The 27,865-nt window shown below is 38.0% G+C and overlaps 1 protein-coding gene across 5 annotated transcripts in view; it reads left to right on the top strand.

The window, feature by feature from the left end:
* Positions 1–27,865, top strand: part of Synd (protein kinase C and casein kinase substrate in neurons protein Synd) — a 762,925-nt gene that overhangs the window by 663,118 nt on the left and 71,942 nt on the right. For 4 of the 5 annotated variants that reach the window (XM_067143439.2, XM_067143441.2, XM_067143438.2 and 1 more), the window contains 3 exons: positions 5,640–5,866; positions 10,048–10,168; positions 19,066–19,170. In XM_067143439.2, coding sequence (XP_066999540.1) covers positions 5,640–5,866; positions 10,048–10,168; positions 19,066–19,170 — 453 coding nt within the window. The remainder of the gene's footprint in view (positions 1–5,639; positions 5,867–10,047; positions 10,169–19,065; positions 19,171–27,865) is intronic. The other variant, XM_067143442.2, reaches the window with a different exon arrangement.

Here is a 27,865-nt window from a genome sequence, read left to right as displayed (position 1 = left end):
CTGAAGGTTTCACTTTACTTTTTCCTGCCTGCTGGCTCTTCAGAAATGTGTGCGCGTGTGTTTTGTATTCAGGAATCATTCAAGACGAATATTTTCGCACTACAAGATGTGTGGTTAAGGTTATTTTTAATATGTATAACTTTCCCTGTTTTCATCTCCTTGTAAGTTGTTTAATTTCCTGTTGTGTATGTTTATCAGGAACTCAAGGGAGACTTCATTAGTTAGTCAGATCATAGAAAGAATGATGAACTCTTCTCAGAAGAACTCTTAAGGTTTCACCTTACTTTTTTCCCCGCCTGCTAGCTCTTTAGAAGTGAGTGCGCGTGCGTTTTGTATTCAGGAATCATTCAAGGCAAATATTTTTGCACTGCAAGTTGTGTGGTTAAGCTTATTTTTAATATGTATAACTTTGCTTTCTCAACGATGCATGTGTTTCTACATTCGTCCCTGTTTTCATCTCCTCATAAGATGTGTATTATTTAATGTAACACCTTGTGTAAAAAACTGGGTTATATGAAGGAGTTATATCATGTTCAAAATCATGCTTTCACGTCTCTGCACAATATTTAAAATGAAAGTTTACCGTTGGTCTTTATAGCTATTGTTGAGAGTGAAGGAGAATTTCCTGTTTTGCATGTTTATCAGGAACTCAAGGGAGACTTCATTAGTTAGTCAGAACATAGAAAAATGAGAACTCTTAAGGTTTCACTTTACTTTGTCCTGCCTGCTGGCTCTTCAGAAATGTGTGCACGTGTGTTTTATATTCAGGAATCATTCAAGAAGAACACTATCGCACTGCAAGATGTGTGGTTAAGGTTATTTTTAATATGTATAACTTTTGTTTTCTCAACGATTCATTTGTTTCTATACTCGTCCCTGTTTTTATCTCCTTGTAAGATGTGTATTGTTTAATGTAACGCCTTGTATAATATAAATGCCTACATGCTTGCCTATTCCCACATTTTGGCTGATGATGCAGATCAGCGTTGAAACTAGTTCCAAGTACAAATACATGTTATAAATAAACTATAACATTTTGTATTGAAAAGGTGGACCGTTTTAAGTTTTCCTATCAACCTGATTAATAATTAAATTGTAAACATTAAGATACATTACAATGGGAAAGTTAAGCAAACGAGAAAACTTGTTGAAAGTCGATTTCGATTACAATGCGGTCGTGAAAATTCAATATTCATTGACTTGGCCCTCAACGGGCAACTTAAACGCACTCTACAGTGTGATGGTAGTAGTACCAGACCTGTAGCTTAGATCCTTTCCAACAGAACAAAGATGACCTAGGCCACCATAGCTCAATTGGTAGAGCAACCGACGCGAAATTGGGAGGTTGTGGGTTCGGATCCCACTGGTGTCTGGTTGGCCATTTTTGTTCTGTACTTAACATCTCTTCAACACGTACTAAATGTACGTAACACGACCTAATAAGTTGAAAGTCGGTTTTGATTACAAATTCCTGAGTGTTTAAAAGTTTATAATGTATTGAATAGGTGACACAATAAAGCCTTTAGCATCCTACATTCAGTATCTTCAATACAATTCTCAGGTGTAGTTTGGTTTTTCCATAAAGATTTCCTCTTCAATGATTCCATTTAAGTATGCAGTTTCTACGTCGAATTGTCGGACATACATTCCATGATGAGCAGCGAGCGCAATAGCCATTCGTATTGAGCTGAGTCGTGCTACTGGTGCGAATGTTTCAGTATAATCTATACCTGGCCTCTGAAAAAACCCCTGGCCACGACTAGCCTTCCTTCTTGTGATCTCACCATTTGCTCCGTACTTATTCCTAAGGACTACACGACTTTCAATTGTTGTCCTATTTTTTAGGCGGTCTACAAGATCCCAGGTCTTGTTTCTTAGAACAGAGACAAATTCATCTGCCATTGCTAGCATCCACTCATTTTTCTCTGGGCCTGAAAATGCCATCTGAATTGGAACCTCAGCCAGACATACCGAATCAATTTGTCCTCCATCCTGTTCCTGGTAAAGCTTTCGAGGTCTGCCTTGTGTTCCCGAACGGATCATTTTTGGTCTTCCTGGAGCATGTCGAGATTGTCGTATTTCTGGTTCTGGTTCATTTTCAAAACCAAGAAATTCTTCTTCAGAACTATCCGGATCTTTGGTGCTTTCTGTACGTTCTGTGTCTCTAGGAGTTATGTTTACATTGATGAAAGGATTAACCTGCTCTGGCTCTGTCCTGGGATGATTTTCATCAAAGTGCTCTACATTTGGGTGCTGACTTGGAAAAACATCAAGGTCGTATTTTTGCTCTTTTCTGTCTCCATTCAAAAACTTGACATCGCGTAAGATTTCCACTTTTCATTCTTGTGGTATCCAAATTCGGAAACCTTTGGACTGCTCCGCATATCCGAGGAATATGCCCTTTTTTTCCCGAGTGTTGAATTTTCCTATGTTTGGTGATTGATTTAGGCAGTAGGTCTCCCATCCAAATTTTTCGAATTTACAAACATTTGGAACCTTTCCAGTCCAGGCTTCGTAAGGAGTTCGTCCACCCAGTTTACTTGTAGGACATCTGTTCCTAATGTAATTCGCTGTTGAAACAGCCTCTGCCCAGAAAGAAGGAGGAAGTCCGGACTGCATTAATAAACATCTGGCCATCTCGACGAGGGTACGGTTTTTCCTTTCCGCTACTCCATTTTGTTCCGGGTTACGCAGAATTGTCAGGCGCCGTAGGATCCCGCAGCTTTTCAACAATGCGTCGAATTGGGAATTCACGTACTCCGTACCATTATCAGACTGCAGAATCTTTGCATTTTTCTATGTTTCCAGGCATTTTCTAAAGTCCTGAAACTCATTAACGACTTCATTTTTCTGATGAAGTAACTTCACTTCGCACCATCCAGTCGCATCATTGACGAATGTGACGAAGTAACACGCGTTTCCATTCGAGGAAACCCTCATAGGGCCGCAAATATTAGAATGAATCAATTTCCCTGGTTCCATTCTCATTCTCCTATCAGACTTCTTTGGAAAAGGGGTACGTGTCATCTTTCCTTGGAGACAGATCTCACATTCAAAATCCTCTTCATTGTTGATTACTTCGATTCCCTCTATCCATTTATTCTTCACTGCCTCACATAGATCCGTTATGTTTAGATGCCCCAATCAAATGTGCCAGTCCATAATAGACCCTTTGCGCGTATCTTCAGCTCGGCAAGTTTTCCCTGTTCTTCAGTGTACGATGTCTTTTCTATCTGCAATGAATAAGGTACTATCGTTCGCATCTGTAACTTGAGCAGATGTTTTGTCAAACACTACGAGGTGACCCCTGTCTACGATCTTCCCGACTGAGAGTAGATTAGTATGAAGATCAGGTACGTATAATGTATCGCATAGGTTGAAACTTTTATCACAACCATCAATGCTCATTGACATTGTCACAATACCTTTTGCACTTATTTTCGTTGTAGAGCTGTTCGCTAACTTTAAATCATCAGAAACATTGGATTCTACTTGTGAGAAATAGTCCAGATTTTTACACATGTGCGATGTACAGCCGCTGTCGAGGCACCACACTGTATCTGCGTCGCGGTCCGTCACGAACTTACACGAGTTCAGTTCTGATGTAATATATAGCGAGGTACTTCCTTCGGCCTTGTGAGCATTGTCATGATTATTTTTATTCGATTTGCACTCCTTCGCCTTATGACGTATCTTTTTACAACGATAGCAACGAAGAGATGTGGGTACTCCTTTTTCACCTTCATCAACTTTGCTTGTGGGCTTTCTATAATTCTTGTTCTTGTATTTTCGTTCAACAGTCGCACAGTTTTGCATCATGTTGTTCCGATCACTGATCCTTGTGTCACTTTCTTCGACAATTTTTATGCGTAATACCTCAGGCTTTGGAAGTTAGTCGTGAGATTCTGTCGTGCACCGAAAGTATTCGAAACTGACTGGCAAGCTATACAGAAGTAATATGGATAACAAATCATCGTTGATTGCCACGTCCATACCATTGAGCTTGTCTACGGCGTCGAAAAATCTCCGCAAATGATCGCGTGCATCCCCATCTTCACTCATTCTTTGAAGCACGATCTGCTTTAATAATGTTGCTTTCTGCGCTGGCCCCTTCGATTGGTAAATCGACTCTAGTTTTACCCACAGTTTGCGCGAATTGACACAATCTTTTACCTGTTTCAATTCCAAGGGTTGAATCGCCAGGATGATATCTGACATTGCTTCACTGTCACATTCTTCCCATTCTGTAATAGCGGCCGCGTTCTTGCTGACCGGTTTGGGTTTAACCTTTATCCCAGCTACGTACGCCCACGTACGATTTTTTACTAACACAGCCTTCATGTGAATTTTCCACGTGTCAAAGTTGTCCTTTGATAACGTCTCTATGCGCACCATACTTGAAGTGTTCATCTTCACACACTATTTCTTCACAGAAGTCACTTGGCTAAATATTTAACTTAACCTCGCCAACCGTGCATGACACGATATTTTATACGCGTCTATTTTTCAGTGTATTTTATCACTACACATTTAATGACTTTCCAAACACGCATTCTGGGCCCGTAACCTGTTGAAAAGGCACGATGTTTCAGAAAGTAATAAGGTCAGCACAGTGTATATTAAAATGACACTATTTATTACATACGTAAATCACAAGATGGATGCAGTGAAACAATAGATATGGAGATTACAATTGTGATGTGTCAGAATGGATAAAGAAACGTAGTGTGTTGGTGGCGCTACTTGATAGTAGCTCAGCCAGAGTCATACGAATATATATAAATATTCTCAACAATTTTATTTTATTTTATTTTATTTTATTTTATTTTATGTAATGTAATGTAATGTAATGTAATGTAATGTAAGCTACAGAAACACAAGTCAAAGAAACATGTTAACCTGATGAAATTTTCATCTTTCACTGACAGGTGTAACGGCAAGTTAGTTATCTTACTTTCTCTTTTCTCTCAATTCCTGCATTCCACATTTTGAATCTGAATATCTTGTGAGGGTACTTTTCAGTATTCACTTTTTAATTTGCTTCACATACAGAATTTTTAATCATTTAACATTTGGGAACAGACCGTTCTTCTCCGAAGATTTGATTGCTGGAATCTATTGTTTTAAAATTGTATAATAGCAGTTTAGATTTTGCATCTCCTGTACTAAAGTTCAATAATGAAATGTTTTAATTAAACAGAACCTTGGTTAAGTCTTTTTGACTAGATGAAGCTGTGAAGTATGAACCTTGCCATACTATCTCCTTAACGTTTTCACTGCAGTCTCTACCTCTTTTGTACTTAAAACCAAGGACATCGCCAGAATATAATTTGGGAATGGGGTTTCACCTCTTTACCCGCTACCTGCTTGGCTATGCCTCAGCCCAGAACCCCTTCCTCTTCATCCGTCCTCACTACTGTTCCACCATTCTCTGTGTCATGCTCAGGTTTGATTGTTGCGTATGCCGTACTATCCAGAAATTCCCTGTGACCATGAATCTAAAAGAGATGTTACAATAAACAAAGCATTTCAAAAAGTCTTGTGATTTTATAGTTCTAATTTATTGTCTGAATTTTATTTACTTTTGGTTAGTTATGTTAGTTCTTTACTTTCTATACTTTTGTTTTTTGTTTTTTTAGGTGAAGAAGATGCAAGATCGTGTACAAAAATCAAAAGAAGAAGTTCAGAAGGCTAAGGAAAAATATGAGGCAGCATTAGATGAAATTAACAGTTACAACCCAAAATACATGGAAGATATGACAGTGGTGTTTGACAAATGTCAAGATATGGAAATGCAAAGGTTGCAGTTTTTTAAGGAAATCATGTTTGGCATCCACAAGTGCCTCAATATTTCACAGGATCCAGTGTAAGTCATGAAGCCGTGTTCTAACAAAGGATAGACCTTGTTTTTGCTTGGGTGTGAAATTCTCTTGAAATGTTTATTCTTGTCACCGAATCATTTTTGTTTGTAATCATCTCCATCACATAAAAGTCAGTCTTTAGATTTAGAATGAAAAGATTATTTCTAACATAGGCTGATCCAGTTCTGGAAGAAACATTATGGGTACCAGTTTACTGCAAGAAAAATTATTCAAGAACTGTTTTATATCACATAAAGTAGCTCAGTGTGGTTTTAATGGTTTTATCTTCAGGACTTATTGGCCAAGTGATGCCGAAGAATATATGACACTTAGAAGTTTAATATCTTGGAACTTGAAAATAGATGGCAGTGAGTATGATGTCAGTAGGAAAGAAATCGAAGAGAAGAGAAATTCATGTGAGTTTGCGAATACACGACTGGAACAGGTAGATCATTTAAAGTATTTAAGATGTGTATTCTCGAGGATGGTAGTGTAATAAGATAGAATCACGGTGCAGCAAAGTTAATGCTATGAGCTTCCGGTTGCAATCAACACTATTAAGTAAGAAGCTAGGTCAACGAAAGTATTTTTACCTGTTTTCAGACCAAATTTGCTGTACAGGAGTGAAAGCTGAGTGAAATTTAAAAGTAATAGATATGAAGAAAGGGAGAAATATTGCTGGTACAAGCAGGTGGGAACAATGAGGAGAAAGAGGCTAAATTTGGAATGAACTCTATTGATGAAGCTGAACACGTAAAGTAATTTTGATGGTGAGTTCGTGTGAGGTGAATGGAGGAGGATAGGTTACCTATGAGAACAATGGACTCAGTCATGGAGGGTAAGAGAAGTAGAGGAAGACCAAAAGGACTGAAGTTAGACTCGGTTTCTAATTATTTAAAGTTAACAGATATAAAACTAAACAAGGTCGCAGAGGCTCTTAGACTGAATGCTGAAATGCATAACCCTCTATAATGAGGATGTATGTATATGATGCTAGTAATATCACTTTGGCCAACTGTGGACCACGTCTGTTTGATTTCAGCTTCTTTTGGGCTTTGATCGATACACAGTATGTCCTTGTTCTTTCACTCTGCATTCTTCTCATTTCTTCCATCCATGGTGATCAAGTCTGGGGTGTAATTTTTTTTTTGAAACTCGTGGTGTTAGACTTGAAAGCTTCCTTGTTGCTGATTTGTTTTCCTGGTATATTTCTTCGAGGGGCTGCCTGGCTGAGGCGGTGAAGGCGTACTCGGTTCGCCCGGAAGGACGTGGGTTCGAATCCCCATCAGGAAATCGTAAAATTTAAGAAATGAGATTTCCACCTCCGGAGGTGCATATGGCCCTGAGGTTCACTCAGCCTACTTCAGAAATGAGTACCAGCTTAATTCCTGGGGGCAAAGGCGGCCGGGCATACAGCTAACCACTCTACCCCATCAAGTGCCGAGGTTACGAATAGTGGAAGCCTTTACCTTCCAGCACTCCCAGGGCCTTCATGGCCTGTATGGAGATGACTTTGCTTTGCTTTGCTTTGCTTTGGTATATGTCTTCTAGGTCCTTTTCACCCCTTGATGCCAGTGTTCTGTAGTTTTCTTGGTCTCAAAGAACCTCACTATCAGGTTGTAAGTATTGGAAAGTAATAAACTAGTTTCAAATCAAGTCATATTCCATATTTTATTTTGATTTCTCATGTTTGTCCTTTTCTCCTCTTTCTGTGCTTCCTCTTCCTGCACTGACCTGCCATTTTGTCCTATTGTGTGTTCCTTTTCTTGTTAACTATTTGGCTGGTTAATCTTCCTGGGTCCATTCTGTAGATATGTCCAAAGAACATGAGTTTTCTTTTCTGGTTGTGTCCGAGATCTTTGCATTTTGATATAATATTCTTGGTTGCTTTTCTTTCTGTATGATCCATATTCTCTTCTTCGAATTCAGAATCGTTCTCTCCACTTGTTCCAACTTTAGCAATTCTGATTTTGTCAGTTTCAGGCACTCAGCTGCATATAAGGCTTCCAGATGTATAGTAATGGATAGTGTCTCAAGTTTGTGTTGAGTGAGATCATCTTCTTGTTGCAAGTGTTCATGATAATTTGTACCTCGATTCTTTTTTTTTGATCCTCGATACCAGTATGCCTTTTTCTGACATTATTCCGTATCCATTTTCCTTGGTATTTTAATCTCCCCACTTTTGGATCCCTTCCCCCTCTAGGGTCATCCACCTTTGTGCTGTGTCGATGTTCCTTGTATACTGTGTGTTCTAGAAGGAGACCATAAGCCTGCCTTACTTGTCTGTTCCTGGAACAGGAAAATCTGGTTCCGTCCATTCTCTAATGATTCTGACAGAACCACAGTATAATCCTTAAAGACTAGACAATCGGCTTCAATTCGTATATAGTTACGCACATTTATAAGTTGTTTAAAGCACCGAATACTAGGAATGGTGTTTGGACTGTTTTGCAGGATAGTAAATTGTATACCTTTAGTGTTCTACTTATGAGGGGGCACATAGGGCACAGGAAATATTTGGTGGTGCTAATTTTTTAACAGCTAAGGAGTTTCCACAAAAACCTGGTGTTTATGATCGGTTTTGATGGATGTTCCTCAATACTTTATTTAATCTGACATATATGTGTCTTGCTTATATAATGGATCACATTAATTGATGAAGAGCTTGAACGCCACATGTGCAACAATTATCAGCAATACAGTTATACGACCAATCGGAAATTGGGCAACTTCAAGTAATGAAATAAATCTGAAAAGAAAATAAGGTTCTTCTAAACATTTTGCTTGCCTTGAAAGGAGTTCTTTCAACTAACTATTTTAATTTTCTGCCTAAAAAACTTACATAGTCCTATCATGTGTACTGATACAAAGCTCTACATATGTAGATTTTTTTAATGATTAAGAAAAAGAAATATTGAAATTAAATCTTTGGAGGTAAAGATCACAAAGAAATTACAGGAAATATTTAATTCAGTTCTCCTTGTCATTATCTTTTTCAATGGGAAGAGGGTATTATCTTCTTGATGCTTTGGGTGGAAGTTCCACTAGCCGTCCGAACAGTGACAACCCTCACCTCACCATCTCGTCGAGGGTGAATTTGAACTATGCTACCCCTGGGCCACTCTAGAGGTGGGATGTTATCCTCAGTTAATAGCACCAAAGAATCAATATTAATATGTCGATCGGTATTGTGCCACTTGACACATTTTTGTAATTCCTGCAGGTATTCCCACTGCCATCTCTGCCACAACCACTACCAAATTTTTCTGTGAATGCTGCCAACATGACAGGTGGTTATCAGGTTCTCTCAAATCATCTCTTTGCACAGGTTGCATGATCAAATAACTTAGAACAAAATGTGCAGGTGTTGGACTTGTAAATCATTTGGATTGTTTGACAAGGGAATAAGGGAGTGTGAATTTAATACAGCCTCAATACCGCAAAGAATAGTGTAGGTTTCCTCGAAGGTTAGCATATGCGCCTGTGTTTCTGTCAGCAAATGTCTTTACAACATCTTTACAGCTGCTTCCCACAATCCCCCAAAATGGAGGTGATTAGGGAGTTATGAAACTCCACTCTGTCTGCTGCTGAGCGAGTGAGGAGTGGATCAACTCTGTCTCTGTATATATACTAATCTTGTATCGTCTTACTAGGCTAGAAATTGATCTTGGTATCACTGGAGCAGCAGTAGCCATTAATCTTTATTTCTTAGCTATTTAAGGATTCAGATATTGTCAGTTACATCTTGCATACTATGATCCATTATTCTGTGTACATTACTCAAGATTTGTAATCTTTAAATACATTCTAAGAAGCTTGGTATATTGCTTCTTTGCCCCTCATAGCACAGGACAAATGTGAAATTCACTAACAAAGAAACATTAACAAACTGCATATAAATGAAATTCATTTGTAAATAGTTTTATTTACATGTTATTTGGACATTCTTTATTTAGATTTATTTTGATTATATTTGATAAGTAATTTTAATGTGATTATTCTTTTAAAGTTAAGGTCACTCCTTAGAAAAATGACTAAAAAAATTTCAAAGAAATATAGCTCAATACGTTCTTGGTTCTTATATGGAATTTGCATTTGGTACAGACAGTGTGATTTCTCGATGTAAAATTTGTTATGGAGAACATAATTTTTTATATTGTATTCAAACTCTCTTTTTTACCCTCAGTCTTCCCCAAATCTATGAGGAATTTTACCACACAGTCAATAACGCTGATCATGAGAAGGATTTGAAGTGGTGGTCCAATACTCATGGAGTCAACATGGCTATGAATTGGCCATACTTTGAGGTGAGAACTGCATGGGCATATTCTTTATTTATATGTTGTTTCTTTTTCCCAGCATTCCATGTAAATAAAGAGGCAAGATTTGTTGTGGGGACCTTAATTTGATATTTACAAGACTTGGGCTTTTTATAATGTGATCTCTTATTTTTGGTTTTTCAATGTTATTTTTGAAAACATTAATGTTTACAAAAGTAAATGCATGAAATCAGCATTGTAAGCCTGATACAGAGATTGGCTTACTTTTGTTGTCACTGTGACAAGCCTACAAAGTTGCATGATGCAGAGAAAGAGAAATTTTAGTTTTTGTACATATGAGGCACAGGCAACAAATGGTGCTTTTTTGTGTTAAATGTAAATTAACCCTTTGCAGTAGGCCATCGTGTGGTGGTCTGGTAGTACGTTGTCGTACTCAGTATGACATGGTGGTATAGCTTTTTCATTGTTGTTAAAATATAAAACTTTCTTCATAATTAAAGGCTTTCAGTGTCATAGTATACCACTGCCAGAGAATCCTCTTTCCTTTCTCATGATTTTCTACCAAGATCATGTCTGCAAAATTGTGAACGAAATTAGATATAAAGCCCAATGGTGGTACTTTCTGTTAGTTTGGTAAGGGAAATTAGGCTGCATTTTCGGGGCCAGTTGTCTGCAGTGACCAGATAAAAGTTGGAGAGTGAAAAATGACTCTTTTTTTCCCCTTCATTGCCTGCAAGAAAATTCCTAGTCTTTCCACCTCACTACATACACCCTATGCGGATATTACACCTAACAGTTTCCGACAAAGTGATGATATCTGTGCTCCATTATTTTCAACAAGTGTTGCACAATTTGCATACTATGGCTTGTTGCAGGTAGCATGTGTAAATTATCCTGGACTGCAAAGGGTTAAGCTTTTATGCTTTCTTACTATTTTATTTCTTTTTTTCTCCATTGTTATATTCTTTTATATTGGCTATGAAATCATCAAGTTCACTGCGTCCATCAAGAGAAAAGGTGATAAGGATTTCTGATGATTATTTTGTGTGCCATTTACAGGATGCAACTTCTTGTTTTGTTTTTGTAGTGTTGAATACTCTCTACCAAACTTTTGCAACATGTTGATGTCTGTTCTCTATTGGGTGTTCACTGTGGCACGGGGGTTATCCCTGCATGCTGTCATGGTCTGGAACTTTTTTTTTTTTGTGACTGGCATTAAGGAAATATATGTTGCGTATAGATATCCGTAGTTAGATTCACAAAAGTCGTTCATAAAATTTATTCGTTGGCATGGGCAGATAACAATAATTTGAGCTGTGAATAATTCAAAAATGAAATGGATATTTTTAAATTTCTTATGGTGTTTACTAATCATAGTTTTGAACTAGTATTTTCTTCCTGACTGTAGTATTTGTTTTCCAGTCTAACTACCAGCAGTAATAGAAGTTGTCATAAGGTATGTCTTACTAATGGAACAGTTTCTCAAAATCCGACCTTGAGTTGCATGAAACTGGAGTCCCTTGGATGGTGTGTTTTTAATTCATTTAAACGTTGATCATCCCCTTGTCATCATATTTTGTTTGTGTAATCCAAAATCCATACTCAGAGAGCAGTTGGAAATGTGTTGTGTGGATCCCATTTATCAGTGAATTTCCTAAAGCATACCCACCACAAAATAAATTCTATACATTTTCACCTTCAATTTTGGAAAAACTTGAATTTTGAAAACCTCAAATTAATTTTGCACAAATTACTTTCTAATTCCAAAAATGTTCGGTCAATTTCAGAAAAAGTATATTCAATTTCAGAAAAAATAATCTCAGTTTAGGAAATTAGTACAAACTGCAGTGATTAATAACATGCTGTATTGTCCCTGAATGTGTACCAAATCGGTAATATCCTAGGCTAGTCAATGGATCCCAGGTGTGTCCAGTCCGTGGCATAAAAATAACACCTTGATAAATTATACCTTGTCTCTAAGTGATGGGGGAACACAATAAAAGTTAACGGACAAAGCAAAGGCATCTTATACAGTACTATAAATGATAGGCAGACTACGACATAAGATTGTTGAAATTTTATTAATTTAAAAACTGGAATTAAATTGATCAGATAAAAATCACATCAACAAATAAATATGGCATATTTTAATTCTGCATGAAATTCATCTTCAGGAAAGATATCATGCTCCGACACACGCATTTAATAATAAATTGGGCTTGAATTATATTACACATTAGTTCGTGAACCATGGGCAAAGGCTGAGTGGCCTAGTAAGTGGTCCTGAGAGTTGGGATACCAGTTGCTATGGAATGGGAGTGGGCATCTCGGACATATTCTGAGTCACGGCCCTCTTTGTGCTCAGATGGCTAGTACTATACAATCTACCGGTGGTCCCTAACACATTAGAGGAGAGATCCTCACTTGGACTATGTGCAAGTAGGGTAGCATCCTGCTTCATGAATTTACCAAGCTCAGAACATTTTAAACAAGCCTCGGACTTATAGGAGTAACGGAGTCCCACTCCCATTTGACAGGCAAGGGACTCCTTGGGAACAACTTGGCAAACAAAATAGAATTCGATGGGGAGCTGTCAATATTAATGGGGCTTATGGAAGAAAGAAAGTAGAACTGACTGAGTCAGAAAAGAGGATGCATCTGGATGTGCTAGGAGTAAGTGATATTCGGGTAAAGGGGAGATAATGAGGAAGAGATAGGAGATTATAAAGTGTACTTGACGGGCGTTAGAAAGGGAAGGGCAGAGTCTGGGGTAGGGCTCTTTATCAGGAATACCATTGCACGCAACATAGTTTCTGTTAGGCACGTAAATGAGCGAATGATGTGGGTAAATTTGTCATTTGGAGGAATTAGGACTAGAATTGTCTCCGTGTATTCACCATGTGAGGGTGCAGATGAGGATGAAGTTGATAAGTTTTATGAATCATTGAGTGACATCGTGGTCAGGGTCAGCAGCAAGGATAGAATAGTGCTAATGGGCGATTTCAATGCGAGAGTTGGGAATAGAACTGAAGGATACGAAAGGGTGATTGGTAAATGTGGGGAAGATATGGAAGCTAATGGGAATGGGAAGCGTTTGCTGGACTTTGTGCTAGTATGGGTTTAGCAGTTACGAATACATTCTTCAAGCATAAACCTATTCACCGCTACACATGGGAGGCTAGGGGTACCAGATCCATAATAGACTATATCTTAACCGACTTCGAATTCAGGAAATCTCTTAGGAATGTTCGAGTTTTCCAGGGATTTTTCGATGATAAAGACCACAATCTGATCTGTAGTGAACTAAGTATCTCTAGGCCTAGGGTAGAGAAAGTGAAATCTGTCTGCAAACGAATAAGGGTAGAAAATCTCCAGGGTGAGGAAATGAGAGAGAAGTACAAGGATATGATTTGTGAGAAGTTTCGAACAGTAGACAGTAAGCAGGTTCAGGATATAGAAAGTGAATGGGTGGCATACAGGGATGCTGTAGTAGAAACAGCAAGGGAATGCCTAAGAACAACTGTGTGTAAAGATGGGAAAAGGCGAGCATCTTGGTGGAATAATGAAGTGAGATCAGCTTGTAAACGTAAAAAGAAGGCTTATCAGAAATGGCTCCAAACAAGGGCCGAGGCAGACAGAGATTTATACATAGATGAAAGAAAGAGCGAAACAAATAGTTGTTGAATCCAAAAAGAAGTCGTGGGAAGATTTTGGTAATAACCTGGGAAGTCTAGGTCAAGCAACAGGGAAACCTTTCTGGACAGTAATATAGAATCTTAGGAAGGGAGGAAGAAAGGAAATGAACAGTGTTTTGAGTAATTCAGGTGAACTCATAATAGATCCCAGGGAATCACTGGAGAGGTGGAGGGAATATTTTGAACATCTTCTCAATGTAAAAGGAAATCATCCTGGTGGTGTTGCGAATAGCCAAGCTCATGGGGAGGAGGAAAATGATGTTGGTGAAATTATGCTTGAGGAAGTGGAAAGGATATTAAATAAACTCCATTGTCATAAAGCAGCAGGAATAGATTTAATTAAACGTGAAATGGTGAAGTATAGTGGGAATGCAGGGATGAAATGGCTTCATAGAGTACTAGGATTAGCATGGAGTGTTGGTAAGGTACCTTCAGATTGAACAAAAGCAGTAATTGCACCTATCTATAAGCAAGGGAACAGGAAGGATTGCAACGACTATCGAGGTATCTCATTGATTAGTATACCAGGCAAAGTATTCACTGGCATGTTGGAAGGGAGGGTGCGATCAGTCGTTGAGAGGAAGTTGGATGAAAACCAGTGTGGTGCCCACGCTCATATCTGGTCCTACACTGGAATTCTGTCTGATATTGGGTGAGAATACTCCCCAAATGAACATAATAAAATAAATCATCAAACCACACTTGCCCCAAGGCAGGCCATGTTGGTACCGAGGAGACGTTCACGATGTCAAGAACTTCGGGAGGCTCGGCAGGTCAAGACCAAGACGGCCCAGAGATATAAGACCTCAGACTTCAGATCCCCTTCGAAAAGGTGCCTAGCTCCTTATAAAGGGAACTCTGGCCTTGGAGCAGCCAATCAGAACACAGGAGCTTGCCTGGATTGACCAGTCACAACACTTACTTCAGTCGCGATGTTTAAATAACTTTCTCGAATACATACGATCGCTAATCTTCCATTTCCAGAATAGTCAAAAATTCACGTGACAACTTTCTGGACAGTTCCAGTAAATATAGAAATGAAACCTACTACTTACACATACAATATGGTACTAAAATATTTACACTGTACAGGTTAGGTAGTTACATGAAATACAAATAAAACATTCTATCACCACACTTCAGATCATACAGTACTTAACAAGGTTAACAAATAAAAACTTCTATAAACACTTTCCACTTCCAATATAGAATTTAGCCATATTAATCAGCATGAGCATGGGCTGAATATGAAACTTTTTTCAGAATCCAAAGCTTTAAGAGAGTTTATTGTAGCCATTTTCTACAAAAGCTAATTGAATATTATATGTGCTTGTGGAAATAAATGTGATATAATTCTTCTTCTCAGAAGTATTTATGGAAATGAGGCCACATATCAACTGCAAGAGAAGTGGTAGATACAATTGTCGGACAAATGCTGGAATCGTATCCTGAGAGAAGCAGAAAATGAACAGAATGGAAGTTGATGGCTGCAGCTAATGGAATTAATTATAAAACTACACACGACTGGTTAAAAGAAGAGGAATGCGGAGGAAAACACCATTCTGTTTTGTCAGAAGAAGGTATAGATTGTATGATAGAGTGGATTGAAGAAAACTGTCAATTTATATTAAAAACATCTGTGACAGGAGTTATCATCATATCACAGCTACTGTGTCCAAATGCTTTGACGGACAGTTAATACCTTACAAGAAAGTTTGCAATCTTCTCGACACCCTGTGAACTCTGAAGGGTGTAAAATCCAAAGGAGAGCTTATCTAGAAAAGGCCCTTAGATTTCTTGATGAACAGAAACATGTACTTTATGTCAATGAAACAAACTTCACTCTGTACCGCAGGAGAGGTGCAGGATGTTTGTGATGTGGAGAAAGTTCTGTTGTTGAAGTACCCAACAAGAAGGGACCAAAACTCCTTACTGTTGGCTGCATCTCTTCAACAGCTCTGGAAGTCTGACAGAAGAAATGTGAATTCAAAAAGGATGACATCCTGTGCTTCTTAAGACACTTTCTGCAAGTGGTAGCAAACAATGGTCACAACATGCAAGACATTGTTATGGTTTAGATAAAGTCCAGCTCATTCCTGCTGTGAAGAACTTATGCAAGACAGTTTTTTGGAGGTACTGATTTGTCATCTAGCTCCTCACAGTTGCTTGTTAAACCCAATTGACTGTTAAGTTGAAAGAAGATATATGATGGTTCAATGTTTCAATACTATTAAAATCAGAAATGTAAGATTTACATTCCTACTTAATTATAACTGGTACCGGTTTCGACCAATATTCTTGGTCATCATCAGCTGATCACAAGTAAGTATAAAAGACAATGCACAGGTAAATAAAATGTGAAGTTTAAATAATTCCGTCAGTTGCTGTTTGTGAAGCACTAAAACACTTTAGGGAGCACTGTGTGTTGAAATTTCAGCCAATCACAGATAAGTATAAAAGATAATGCACAAGTAAATAAAATGTGAAATTTAAATAATTCTGTCAGATGCTGTTTATGAAGCACTGTATAACACTTCAGGGAGCACTGTGTGTTGAAATGTCAATGTTATGAATAAGTCTAGAGTCAAATCCATATTTTTCAGTTGCAGTTCTTGAGGGACTGTATAATTTTAGGGATCAGCACTGCATGTCAATAGTTCCGAAAATCTTGAAGAAGTCACAGATCAAATACGTAAATGTAGTACAGAGCAAGTTCTTGAAGAGTAGCAAGATATATGTGCTGATTGGCACTGTGCTTCCAAAAGTTTGTGGAAATCCGATGAAAAATGTAAAAAGTTCTAAGTATCAAGCCTTTAAATGCTGATATGAGTGAACTAGTATAATATAGTTGTATATTATTTGTCGAAAGGAATATATCCAAGTTAAGGATATTCGTAAGTTAGAATCTTGAAGTTATTGAAACATACGACATAGAAAAAACAATTGTGAAGAGAAAAAAATATACTAAAAAGCACAAAATTGAAACAGTTGAGGAATGACTAATGACATAACGCATTATATCTTGAAGGTGGTCTAAATCATTAGAGATAAAGAGATAGAGATAGATCGACCTCAACTCTTACCTTCAAGATATAATGCGCTATGTCATTACGCTCCTAAACTGTTTCAACTTTGTGCTTTTTAGTATATTTTTTTCTCTTCACAATTGTTTTATGTTTTTCATATGTTTCAGTAACTTCAAGAATCTAACTTACGAATTCCTTTAACTTGGATATATTCCTTTCGACAAATACACAGTGCTGATCCCTAAAATTATACAGTGCCTCATGAACTGCAACTGAAAAATACGTATTTGATTCTAGACTTCTTCATAACATTGAAATTTCAACACACAGTGTTCCCTAAAGTGTTACAGTGCTTCATAAACAGCAACCGACTGAATTTTTTAAATTTCACATTTTATTTACTTGTGCATTATCTTTTATACTTATTTGCGATTGGCTGAAATTTCAACACACAGTGCTCCCTAAAGTATTTTACACAAACAGCAACCGACGGAATTATTTAAACTTCACATTTTATTTACCTGTGCATAGTCTTTTATTCTTATTTGTGATCGGCTGATGATGACCAAGAATACTGGTCGAAACCGGTACCAATTATAATTAAGTAGGAATGTAAAACTTATGTTTCTTATTTTAATAGTATTGAAAGGTTGATCCATTGTATATCTTCTTTCAACTTAATAGTGAACTCACTTCAATACGGAACACTATGAAATTCTTATCTTTTAAACCCAATTGAACATATCTGGAGTGCTATGAAAACAGATACTAAGTGACATCTTCGTGAGAATGGTGGTGGTGGTGATTATTGTTTTAAGAGGAAGTACAACTAGGCAACCATCCTCTATATTACACTAATCAGATTGAAAAAATGGAAGGGATCGGACACTTTGGAAAATGAAGGTAACAGCCAAAGAAAGACAAGGGCCATGAAGGGCATGAAAATTAAAGACTACCTAGGTCTTGAATGCTCTAATGCCATTGGGTTTAGGAAAGAATAAGAGTTGACCAAGGGAGGTTCGATAGATGAAAGTGAGGAGTTTGGCACAAGTAAGTAGAAACAGTGCCAGGACTCAGCTGAGAGTCCTGTGGTCGCCAACTCCCACTCCAAAGTTAGGAACCTTTAGAACCCCTTTTAGTTGCCTCTTACAACAGGCAGGGGATACCGTGGTTGTTATTCTACCGCCCCCACCCACAGGGTGATCCAGAGGCTGTATTGACCCAAAAGGAATTTAGACTTAGTTTCTTGTAGCGTACTGCTGATGCTGCATTGCAGGTTGTCACTGCTCTAATTTGTCTCCATGTGTCATGTCATATGCAGAGGTATTTTTCTGGCGTTACGTGTTTAGGCGACATGCATATGAGAAACAGAACAATGATATTTGTTTGAACAGAAGAGGATATATTTTCTTAATACTGTAACAGACAGTGAAAAAAACAACATAAACGAACAAAGCTACTAACTTCCTTCTTGTGCGTAATTTACAGAAAACATTATTCCATTTGTATCTGTTAATTGTACAATTATAGATATATTGGTTACACATATTTAAAAAAAGTGTATAAATTTACTTTTCCCTAAAGTGAAATTACTTTTTCCAAATTTAAATAAACTTCTTCTGAAATTGAACTTACTTTTTCAAAAGAAGTTGAACTTTCTTTCTGAAATTGAAGTTGAAAAGGTGTAGACTGGATAATGTATCGTTTTTGCTTTGTATTAACAGAACTTTATCCTAAAATTAATTAGTTGTACGTTATAGTGTTGTACAAAATTCGAAATACAGTAGTATGGTACCAGTATAGTGGAGGTTTTCGTTATGCTTAGAAGGGTACAACAAATTGAAAGTGTCATGCCTCCATGTGTCCATCTGTAAATGCACTTTCCCAAAAATACTTCATTAATTGCTTTCATCCTTTGCTTGAATGGAGGAATGTAACCTACTGTAAGGATATCTCTTTCTAGCAGAGTTGTTAAGCTTTTCTTTTGTGTCTTGTTGCTGCTCTTTGTTGACATACTGCTTTTTACATGTGCTTATGTTCCTAAAATTATAGAACTGGTTATTATTTTATTGCCAACTTCATTAGCTGGATGGTGTTAGACTGGAAATATTGTGTAGAGGAGACTGACATCAAGGCAATAGTTTGGTGGAGAGGGCATGGAGTGCCTGCTGATTGCCACTGACTGCTTGCATGTGTCCCGCAGGAGTACACTGAAGAGTTCAGGGATATTGCCAAGGGCAGGTCCAAGGAGGCTATCCCCATGGGGATCACGCTCATCAACCAGAGGCCTGTCGGAGAGGACCTGCATGTAATTTTTATTTGCTTCTCTCTAGCATAGCTTTTGTTGTGTCGTACCCTGTAAGTGTGCGACACTGTATAGCAACGTTCTTGTTTCCCTCCTGCTCTGTCAGACTTGATGGTGATTACTTTGTAATGAAGTTACTGGCTTGAAATAAATTAGTACCTGAGTGAGTCACTTGAAGTCCATTCTGAGCATTTATAGCATGTGAATCCTCTTAGTACTTCGGTCTAGCAGGAATCACATATATTGTAGTGAGACATGCTCAGTATTAAATCTTGAAATATCCATTACCAATTCATATAAAACATCTAGTAAATTGAATTGTGCATTTAGTAAAGATATCATCTCGCTTCATTGGTTATCAATCATCAAATATTGTCATGGACTTACAATTGGAGAATTTGTCATATACACTGAGAAGTATAAAATTACAAAAAATGTACTAGATACAAGATACGTAAATAAATAAATAAATAAATAAATAAATATGAAACTCATTGTATGTAATAAATAATGGCATATAAATCTAATTTTATTTATTTTTGTTCCAAAAACATTTCACAGGGATGTTTAAGACAGTTACATACATGGACAAGACCAAGTGACTCTTAATATACTGTGACCTTTCTATATGATGGCCTAAAGATGGTGGACTAGTCTTTCTAAAGTAATAACAAAGAGGAGTTGAGCGAGATCATGAACAGAATAATTACATTGTGCCATAGCCAACATCTTGTGACACCATTCAATAAATTGCCAGTCTAATTTCACAAAATGTTTGGTACATATTTGGTAAAGGAGTGGATAAGTTAATGGTTATATTGAAAAAGGTGAATTTTAAAACCTGCTAGATTTATATCAACATTATTAATCTCTTAACCGGGTAGTTTCCACCGAGAAATGAACATTCATAGTGGGGAACGTTTTTTGACTGAAAATGAGTTAATTTGTCACGCCCATTGTCATGATGTGGGTGATTAGTTACCTTGTTATGCCTATTACCTTCCATGAATGACAAAGGAACTTGTCTCGCCCATTATGCGCTTCCAAGAATGATGAAGGAACTCTTCCCACCTGTTATCCGTGCATGCCGTCGTGGAAGATTAGCTATCTAGTCCTGCCCGCTTTGACATAAATATTGTAATGTGTTGGCGGGGTAAATAAATGAATACAGAAGCTGGGAGTATTCTACTTCTAAAATGTATTAACTAATTACTAAAAGTATACATCAACACGTGCAGGCATACCGAGGTCACAACTTTCACTCTTAGTACCTGACACACAAATCACAGTTCATGCTTTCTCTTTCTTAGTTCTCATTTTTCATTCAGAGTAATATACATAGACTCCGGTCACTACCACTACAGTCTCACTCAGTCGTGCACTTACTTCGTTGCCACTGTCACAGTTCACAGCCTCGCATGACAGTCCCACAGTTCAGGATGATGTTCGCTGTCCCCACTCCTGTAAAACTCGGCTCACAGCCCTGTGCCAACAACAGTGTTCTCTCCCACGCTGCTCCACAACATGTGAAATGTTCTCTTCCAGCAGCTGGCCCCAGAGACACAACTCACGACGACAGGCATACAGAACGAGTCTTCAGTTCAACAGACGGAATCTCCACAGACTGCCCCACTCAACTCAGGCTGTCAGTCACACTCGGCCACTAACTGGCAACCCAACTGTCACAATGACTCACTGGCCGAGCTCACACTGAACTCACTCGTACTGACTCGGTGACTGTTGCTCTCCGCTCTTCTTCGCTGGCCAAGCTCCAACTGAGCTCCTTCCTAACTTACAGAGTCCACTCACTGAGCTGAATTCCGCACTTGTCCGTAACCTTGCATGAGGGGGTGTATGAGATACATCCGCCGCTCAAAGCTCATGGAAATCTCCAGATACAGTCATTTCTTCAAGCTTCGAGGCCTCAGCGACATAGTGGCTAATGACAGCACTTGCAGCATTGTCTGACCAATGGGCGTCGGCACTCCCTCATCAGGTTGGCTGTGCAGTGGGAGGCGAGGCTTCATTGCGTTGATGTTCCATGGGGTGGGGCCATAATGGATCGCTTCCCCTCCAGCCTTGCTCCAAAAAACAGTGAACTTACCATACTGTGTATCGACTGGGGATCATCTAAAAATTTACATTATGGAAGTTAGCATTACAAAATGTGGAAGTCCAACCTTAACAATCATGCAGGCTGTGGTGTAAGGTATGGATGGATGGCCTGACAGTGTTACGTAACAGCCGTGCAGGCTATGTCTTATGGCTGGTGGTCATCTGAAATTAGCAGCTGTTGATGGGTGGCCATGACCAAGAGATAAAATCAGAAAATCTCTCAGAAAATGATGCAATGTAGGTGCATATTCAAGTTTCAATTCTCAATAACAAAGGGATTCGTCGAGGTTCAATGTAAAGAATGAGTGCTTGATTATTTCACTAATATTGTACGAGTACAGACACTTAACCTTTATCAACAATATTGTGTAACCAATAACAATGGTGTGACCAAGCAAGTGGCTGCATGATGAGGGTCACGTAGCTATCAGCTTGCATTCAGGAGATAGTGGGCTCGAACCCCACTGTTGGTACACCTGAAGGTGGTTTCATGGTGGTTTCCCATTTTCACACTACCAATTGCTGCAGCTGTACCTTAATTAAGACCACTGTCACTACCTTCCCACTCCCAGCTCTTTCCTATCCCATCGTTGCCATAAGACCTGTCTGTGTCAGTAAGATGTAAAGCAAACTGTAGGTAATTAAAAAAATCACAATGGCATGTGTCAGAACTTGACAACAAGATTCTGGTCATCAATGGCCTTCAAAATATATTTTTTTTAAATCAACTGTTCCAAATCTCAGTTACATTATTTTAGTCATACAGAAAATTGATTTACTCCTAATCACAAAAGTTGTTCAAAATCCCACAATGGCATGACTTCTGTGCATGTAATTCTTTCATGGTAGTCCTTACTTTTCTTTCACATCATTCACATTTAATAAAATTGAAAATACTTAAATTGCTTGTAATAACTTTCAACTCCTGTGTCTAGCTTGACTGGAGAATAAAATACTACAAAATCACATATTACAACATTGTAATTCCTGTAAAGAAACATCAATAACACACGGTTGTTGGTCGATAAATCCAATGCTGATCTCCTCCTAAAATGTAATGCAATAAAATAAACTCATGTTGTCATCCTTAGATGGTGCAGCTCTTTTCAGCCACACCCCTCAATGGAGGTGAGCTGCTTATACCATTTCAATCATGTACTAGCCCTCCTGCCGTTCTTAAATTTCTGGCAGTATCATGAATTGAACCTGGTCCCCTGAAGATGGCACCTAATAACTCTAACAATTACACTGCGGTGGTGGACAATGTAATGCAGTAATAAACACTAATCCAACATCTAATGAGCTTGAAAAAATATAAAACATACAGCTCATGTCTGTCTGAAATTAAGATGGAAGGGTCCACAGAGTAACAATCTACAGTACCTAGTGGGGTTCAGGATATACATTATCTTAACTAGCCTCCTTTGTACATTCCTTTAAAAATCGTCTTCCCTGGTCTAATCATGATTATCTCAACTCAAATGGATAAAATTCTAAAGTAAACTGATGAACTTGGCTTAGGAAGCCAATTTGTGTAACTAGACTGCTGTTGGATGACTTCACCACCCGTAATCCCATACACGTTCTAACATTAATGATTCTCTGCATATGACCTCATTTTATGTTCCATAGGATCAATTCTCCATGAAGAGGTAGCTTTCACCATAAAATATACATTTGTAACTAAACTGAGGTAAGCTAAACAGTACCAAGTGTATACATCATCGAAGATACCTGCACTTGCACGTAAATAATTTAGGACTCCATGCAGTTATCCCTTTTGAACCATAATCGCAGAAAAACAACTTGAAACTCAATAGTGGTAATACTTAAAAAGATTCTACATTCTGTGCTATCCTATCACATTATACTTCAATATTTATCATAGATCAAAGATTCCCATATCAATTATCCAACTGCTAACTTATGCTCAAAGACATTTCACATTGTTATAAATAATATATTCTTATTCATGATTCTTTATTTCAATGATATACTGTCAATTAGATGCATAACATATTTCCATATAATCTCTCCCAACATTACACCAGTAGAATTATTCTCTCGAAGATATGTGTCCTAAAAAAATCATATTCTAACTCAGCCTCTTTCTAATCCAAACATACCTAAGCCTTATTGTGAAGATATTATATCATGAAAGACATCATAATTTCACATGATCTATTGTCACGTACTCTCTACAACATCTATTACTTCTATATTTTTCTCTTACCATCTGCCAACTTTGCCATTCTACTGCTGCTACACCTGCATCGTGTGTTCCGCCTGCTCGCCTAGCTCATTACTGACTGTGGTGCTCCCCTCTGCTCTTACTTTTTCCCGCTGCTACATCACGCATGCGTAGTCTCCTTTCTAGCATGTTCTGGACTTGGCCTTGTGCTACTATATAAGAGTGCTCCACCTTGGTATCGGCAGTCAGGCATTGTGTGACCATATGTGGTGCAGGGAGCAGTTATTTTCACAAGCGGCTGGTCCGTTGTGACTTTTAATTAACTGCTGTACTTGGAACGCCACTTTTCAAAATTCATCGCATAAGCTGGGTGAGCAAAAATTTACCATGAACTTATGTGCTGTTTTCGCTTAAAGACTTACTCCAATACGCCCTTCAGGCATTGATTGCTACCTGAACTTCATTCAGTGTGTAAAATTTGAGCACTTAATATCTCCAGTCCATTTTCAACTTTACACAGTGGGCATTGCGATGGACAAATGTTTGAAGTGTACTTGGGTGAAAAACTATCTGTTCAGGAACACATGTTATATACTCAGTGTCTACATAGTATAATCTAGCAGCCTGATTGTTTCCTTCTCCCTCCCTCCCTCCCTCCCTCCCTCCCTCCCTCCCTCCCCTATCTTCTGATTTTTCCCTTTATCTACCTTCTATTTTATGGACCTAATTTCTATTTTCTATTTGTGTGTTATTTAAATTAAATTTCTAACCATGCTAGTTTTTATAATCGGAATTGTATCCTTTACGCATCTTTGTTGATAAATATGTTACCTCTTTTTTTTTTTTTTTTTTTTTTTTAATAGGTCTCTATTTTTCCTGTCAAATATTGTTATCATGAATGGTTATTTTGTAATAAGCTTGATTATGAAACTCCTTTTGTGTCACTTCCAAGTCTAGTCACGGTCTACACGATTGCATTTGTTAATGTTTGGTGTTACTCTTTCGAAATTTGTAAGAATTTTCATGTTAAATTGGTTACTTTAATCGTCTGTTCTTATTTGAGGTTAATTGTTGTTGTTTTTTTTTTTTTTTTTTCCTTCCAAATTAACTCCCTTTTCACAGATAAGTTTCTGATGTTACACCTTTTCCCTTTACTTGAGTTATGTACTTATCATGCCTAGCAATGCTGTGCGCTAACTATGACCGCTAAATTTTGTGGTTCTAGAATCTGATTGTAAGTTCTCAATGATTTTCTTCCTTTACCCTGGGAACCAACCGTATCTGAGGTTGTGATATTTTGCGTAGGTCTGTCTGCGGTATGTAAAATTTCCACCAGTTGCATGGTTGCCTCTCGCTCAGTAACTACGTTGGTCAGATACTTGTTCATAAAATCATCAGAACATTCATATTGTGGTTAATATTATTCCTTTCTGCCGATGCTACTCCAAAAAGATTATTCCTTTTTTTTTTTTTTTTTGCTATGGGCTTTACGTCGCACCGACACAGATAGGTCTTATGGCATCGATGGGATAGGAAAGGCCTAGGAGTTGGAAGGAAGCGGCCGTGGCCTTAATTAAGGTACAGCCCCAGCATTTGCCTGGTGCGAAAATGGGAAACCATGGAAAACCATTTTCAGGGCTGCCGATAGTGAGATTCGAACCTACTATCTCCCGGATGCAAGCTCACAGCCGCACGCCTCTACGCGCACGGCCAACTCGCCCGGTAAGATTAGTCCTACGTCACACTATTTCTATTCAGCTAGATGATCCCTGATTGCCTCTAACAATGAACAATCATAGTAACACATATGGAACTCACAAATCTGATATTATAAATGAATTTCTGTCTTCTCATTATTAGCACGTGGTTATGATCAACCAAACTAGTTGTATTATATCTTACCAGGTGTATGCATAAGTCTTTTCCGGTTTCACTAAGAGATGGTGCCAGCAAACAGTACTCAGCATATGAATTTGACACATACGTCAATTTGTTCGTCTGACATTAACCTACCAACACACACAAGTTGAGTCCGCCAAACACTAGCATCTCTGTTGTATCGTTCAGCGATCATGTCAATGTTCGTGTCTGAAAAAGAACATTGGTAGAAACATATGGTGAACACGTTCCATCGATTAGAACACGTGAGACATGGTTTCAACAATTTAAACCTGGTGATGTCAGTGTGAAAGACAGTGCATGCTCTGGTAGACCACAAAAGTGCGAAGATGAGCAATTGCAGGCGTTACGCATTAAATTTATCACAAGAAACAATCATCAGACGTTTATGAGCAATGGGGAAGATCAATAAATTCAGTAAATGGGTCCCACACGATTTGAATGAACGGCAAATGGAAAATCGTGAAGTCACTTGTGAAATGCTTCTTCAACACCACGAAAGAAAATCATTTCTGTACTGAATTGTGACGGGTAACGAAAAATGGATTTATTTTGAAAACCTGAAGCGGAGAAAATCATGGCTTCAGCAAGAAGACCAGAGCAGCATTGTATATTATGAACTCTTAAAGCCTGGCAAAAGATGACCAGAATGGGCCAGAAGACACGGCAAAGTGATTTTGTTACAAGACCAAAGCTAAACCAGTGAAAGACTCCTTGAAATCACTTGGATGGGGCATCCTTCCGCACCTGCCGTACTGCCGCGACCTGGTGCCATCATCTGACTATCCCCTCTTCGCATCAATGGGACACACTCTCGCAGCTTCAGCAATTTTGAGGAAGTTGGAAAATGGCTCGACGAATGGTTTACCGAAAAAGACAAAACAGTTTTTCTGGCATGGTATTCATAACTTACCTGAAAGATGGGCAAAGTGTAGAAATTGATGGCCAAAAAAAAAGGAATTTCCCTTGAAAATTAGATGCTTTCTTTACCACAAAAACCGGCAAAAACTTTGAAAAGCAAAAGGGCTTATGTCCATTTTGTTAATTTTGCAATATAAGCTAAAAACGGTAACTGGCTGCAAATTTGTGCCAATTGCTCATTATACAAATGCAGCAGAATTGTAATGTTTTATATATATTTATTCTGCATATATATATATTTATGTAGATGTGAAATAAATTCATATTCATAAATTCCTATGTAAATTTTCTTTGGGAAAACCATTAAAATGGACATACGCCTTTTTTCTTCTTAATTCCTTATTAAACTTCCGGATGCTATAACAGTAAGTTAATACATAAATAAGTGTTTGCAATATCAATTTATATCTGTTTTGTAGCTAAATGAACAAGAAAAACATAATATAGCACACACAAAACTTTGTAATAATTATCACTTGAAAAAAATATTCACTTTTTTTTTTTTTTTTTTTTTACATATTATTTTTGTCACGGAAGTTCAGAATAAGATAATTATTGTAATTTATTACTTATCCTGAATGAAATGTACTGCAGAGAATTTCAATTTATGTCTCTAGAAATATCACTCATCGGTAGGATATTCGTCTTCTTTTCCATAACGGAGATCACTGTAAAATGCACTGTACTGCCTTGGAATCCACTGAGTTAATGTTTGCAGGACTATGTATTTTGTTGAACTAATGGGTTGGGTCCGCTTTGTACGGTCAGAATTTCCTTTGGTAACATTAGAACATTTCTACGATGTCTTCTGATATCAATTTCTTGAAAACAAGTGCCACTGAAGGTTGTCTGGTAGGCAGTAATTCTAGGTTTGTCAGCTGAAACTTTAAGCCGTACAACTTTTGATATTAGAAACATTTCACCAGTAGTAGATTTCTTGTGATTTGTGAAAGGGGATCCAGATTTTTCAGGTAAAGATGTGAAATTTTTGAAATCGCTACATTGCATTTGGCGACTTTTTCACCTGGCGTGTTCTGATCAACTGAGCCCAAACACATGGCACAGCAATATCCATGTTAGTGAGTTTCGACTTTTTCCTTTCAGTGTTTTTTTTTAAATTTTTTTATTTTTTTTAATATATATATATATTATTGTTCGGGGCATCGACCTAGAAAGATCTTTTCCCCCTACTAGCACCATATGTGAGGAACCTGCATGTATTTTGTAAATGGCAGAATTGTAAAGTGTTAAATGTGAGGAAAGGAAAATCAAGGATGATACAAACACCCTGTCTCCAGGCCAGGGATATTAATCATTTCCAATTAAAAACCCTGACCCGGCCGGGAATCGAACCCAGGACCGCCGGGTGACAGGTGGACGCGTTGCCCCCTACACCCTGGGGCCGGACTTTCAGTGGTTGAATGAATGCTGTCCACTTCCATGTAAATGTGGCCTTTCAGAAGAAATTGTATGGTTGATCTCTTGAAGTAGTGGGAACTGTGTCAGAAGCCAGTTGTACCTGAGAGAAATTTGAATGTTTCTATTCTGACTGACACGGTTGTCGGACCACAC

The sequence above is a fragment of the Anabrus simplex genome, chromosome 3 (assembly GCF_040414725.1).
Source record: "Anabrus simplex isolate iqAnaSimp1 chromosome 3, ASM4041472v1, whole genome shotgun sequence".
In the NCBI taxonomy this organism is placed as follows: domain Eukaryota; kingdom Metazoa; phylum Arthropoda; class Insecta; order Orthoptera; family Tettigoniidae; genus Anabrus; species Anabrus simplex.
The sequence above is the reverse complement of the archived record's forward strand: the minus strand, read 5'-3'. Positions and strand labels throughout refer to the sequence as shown.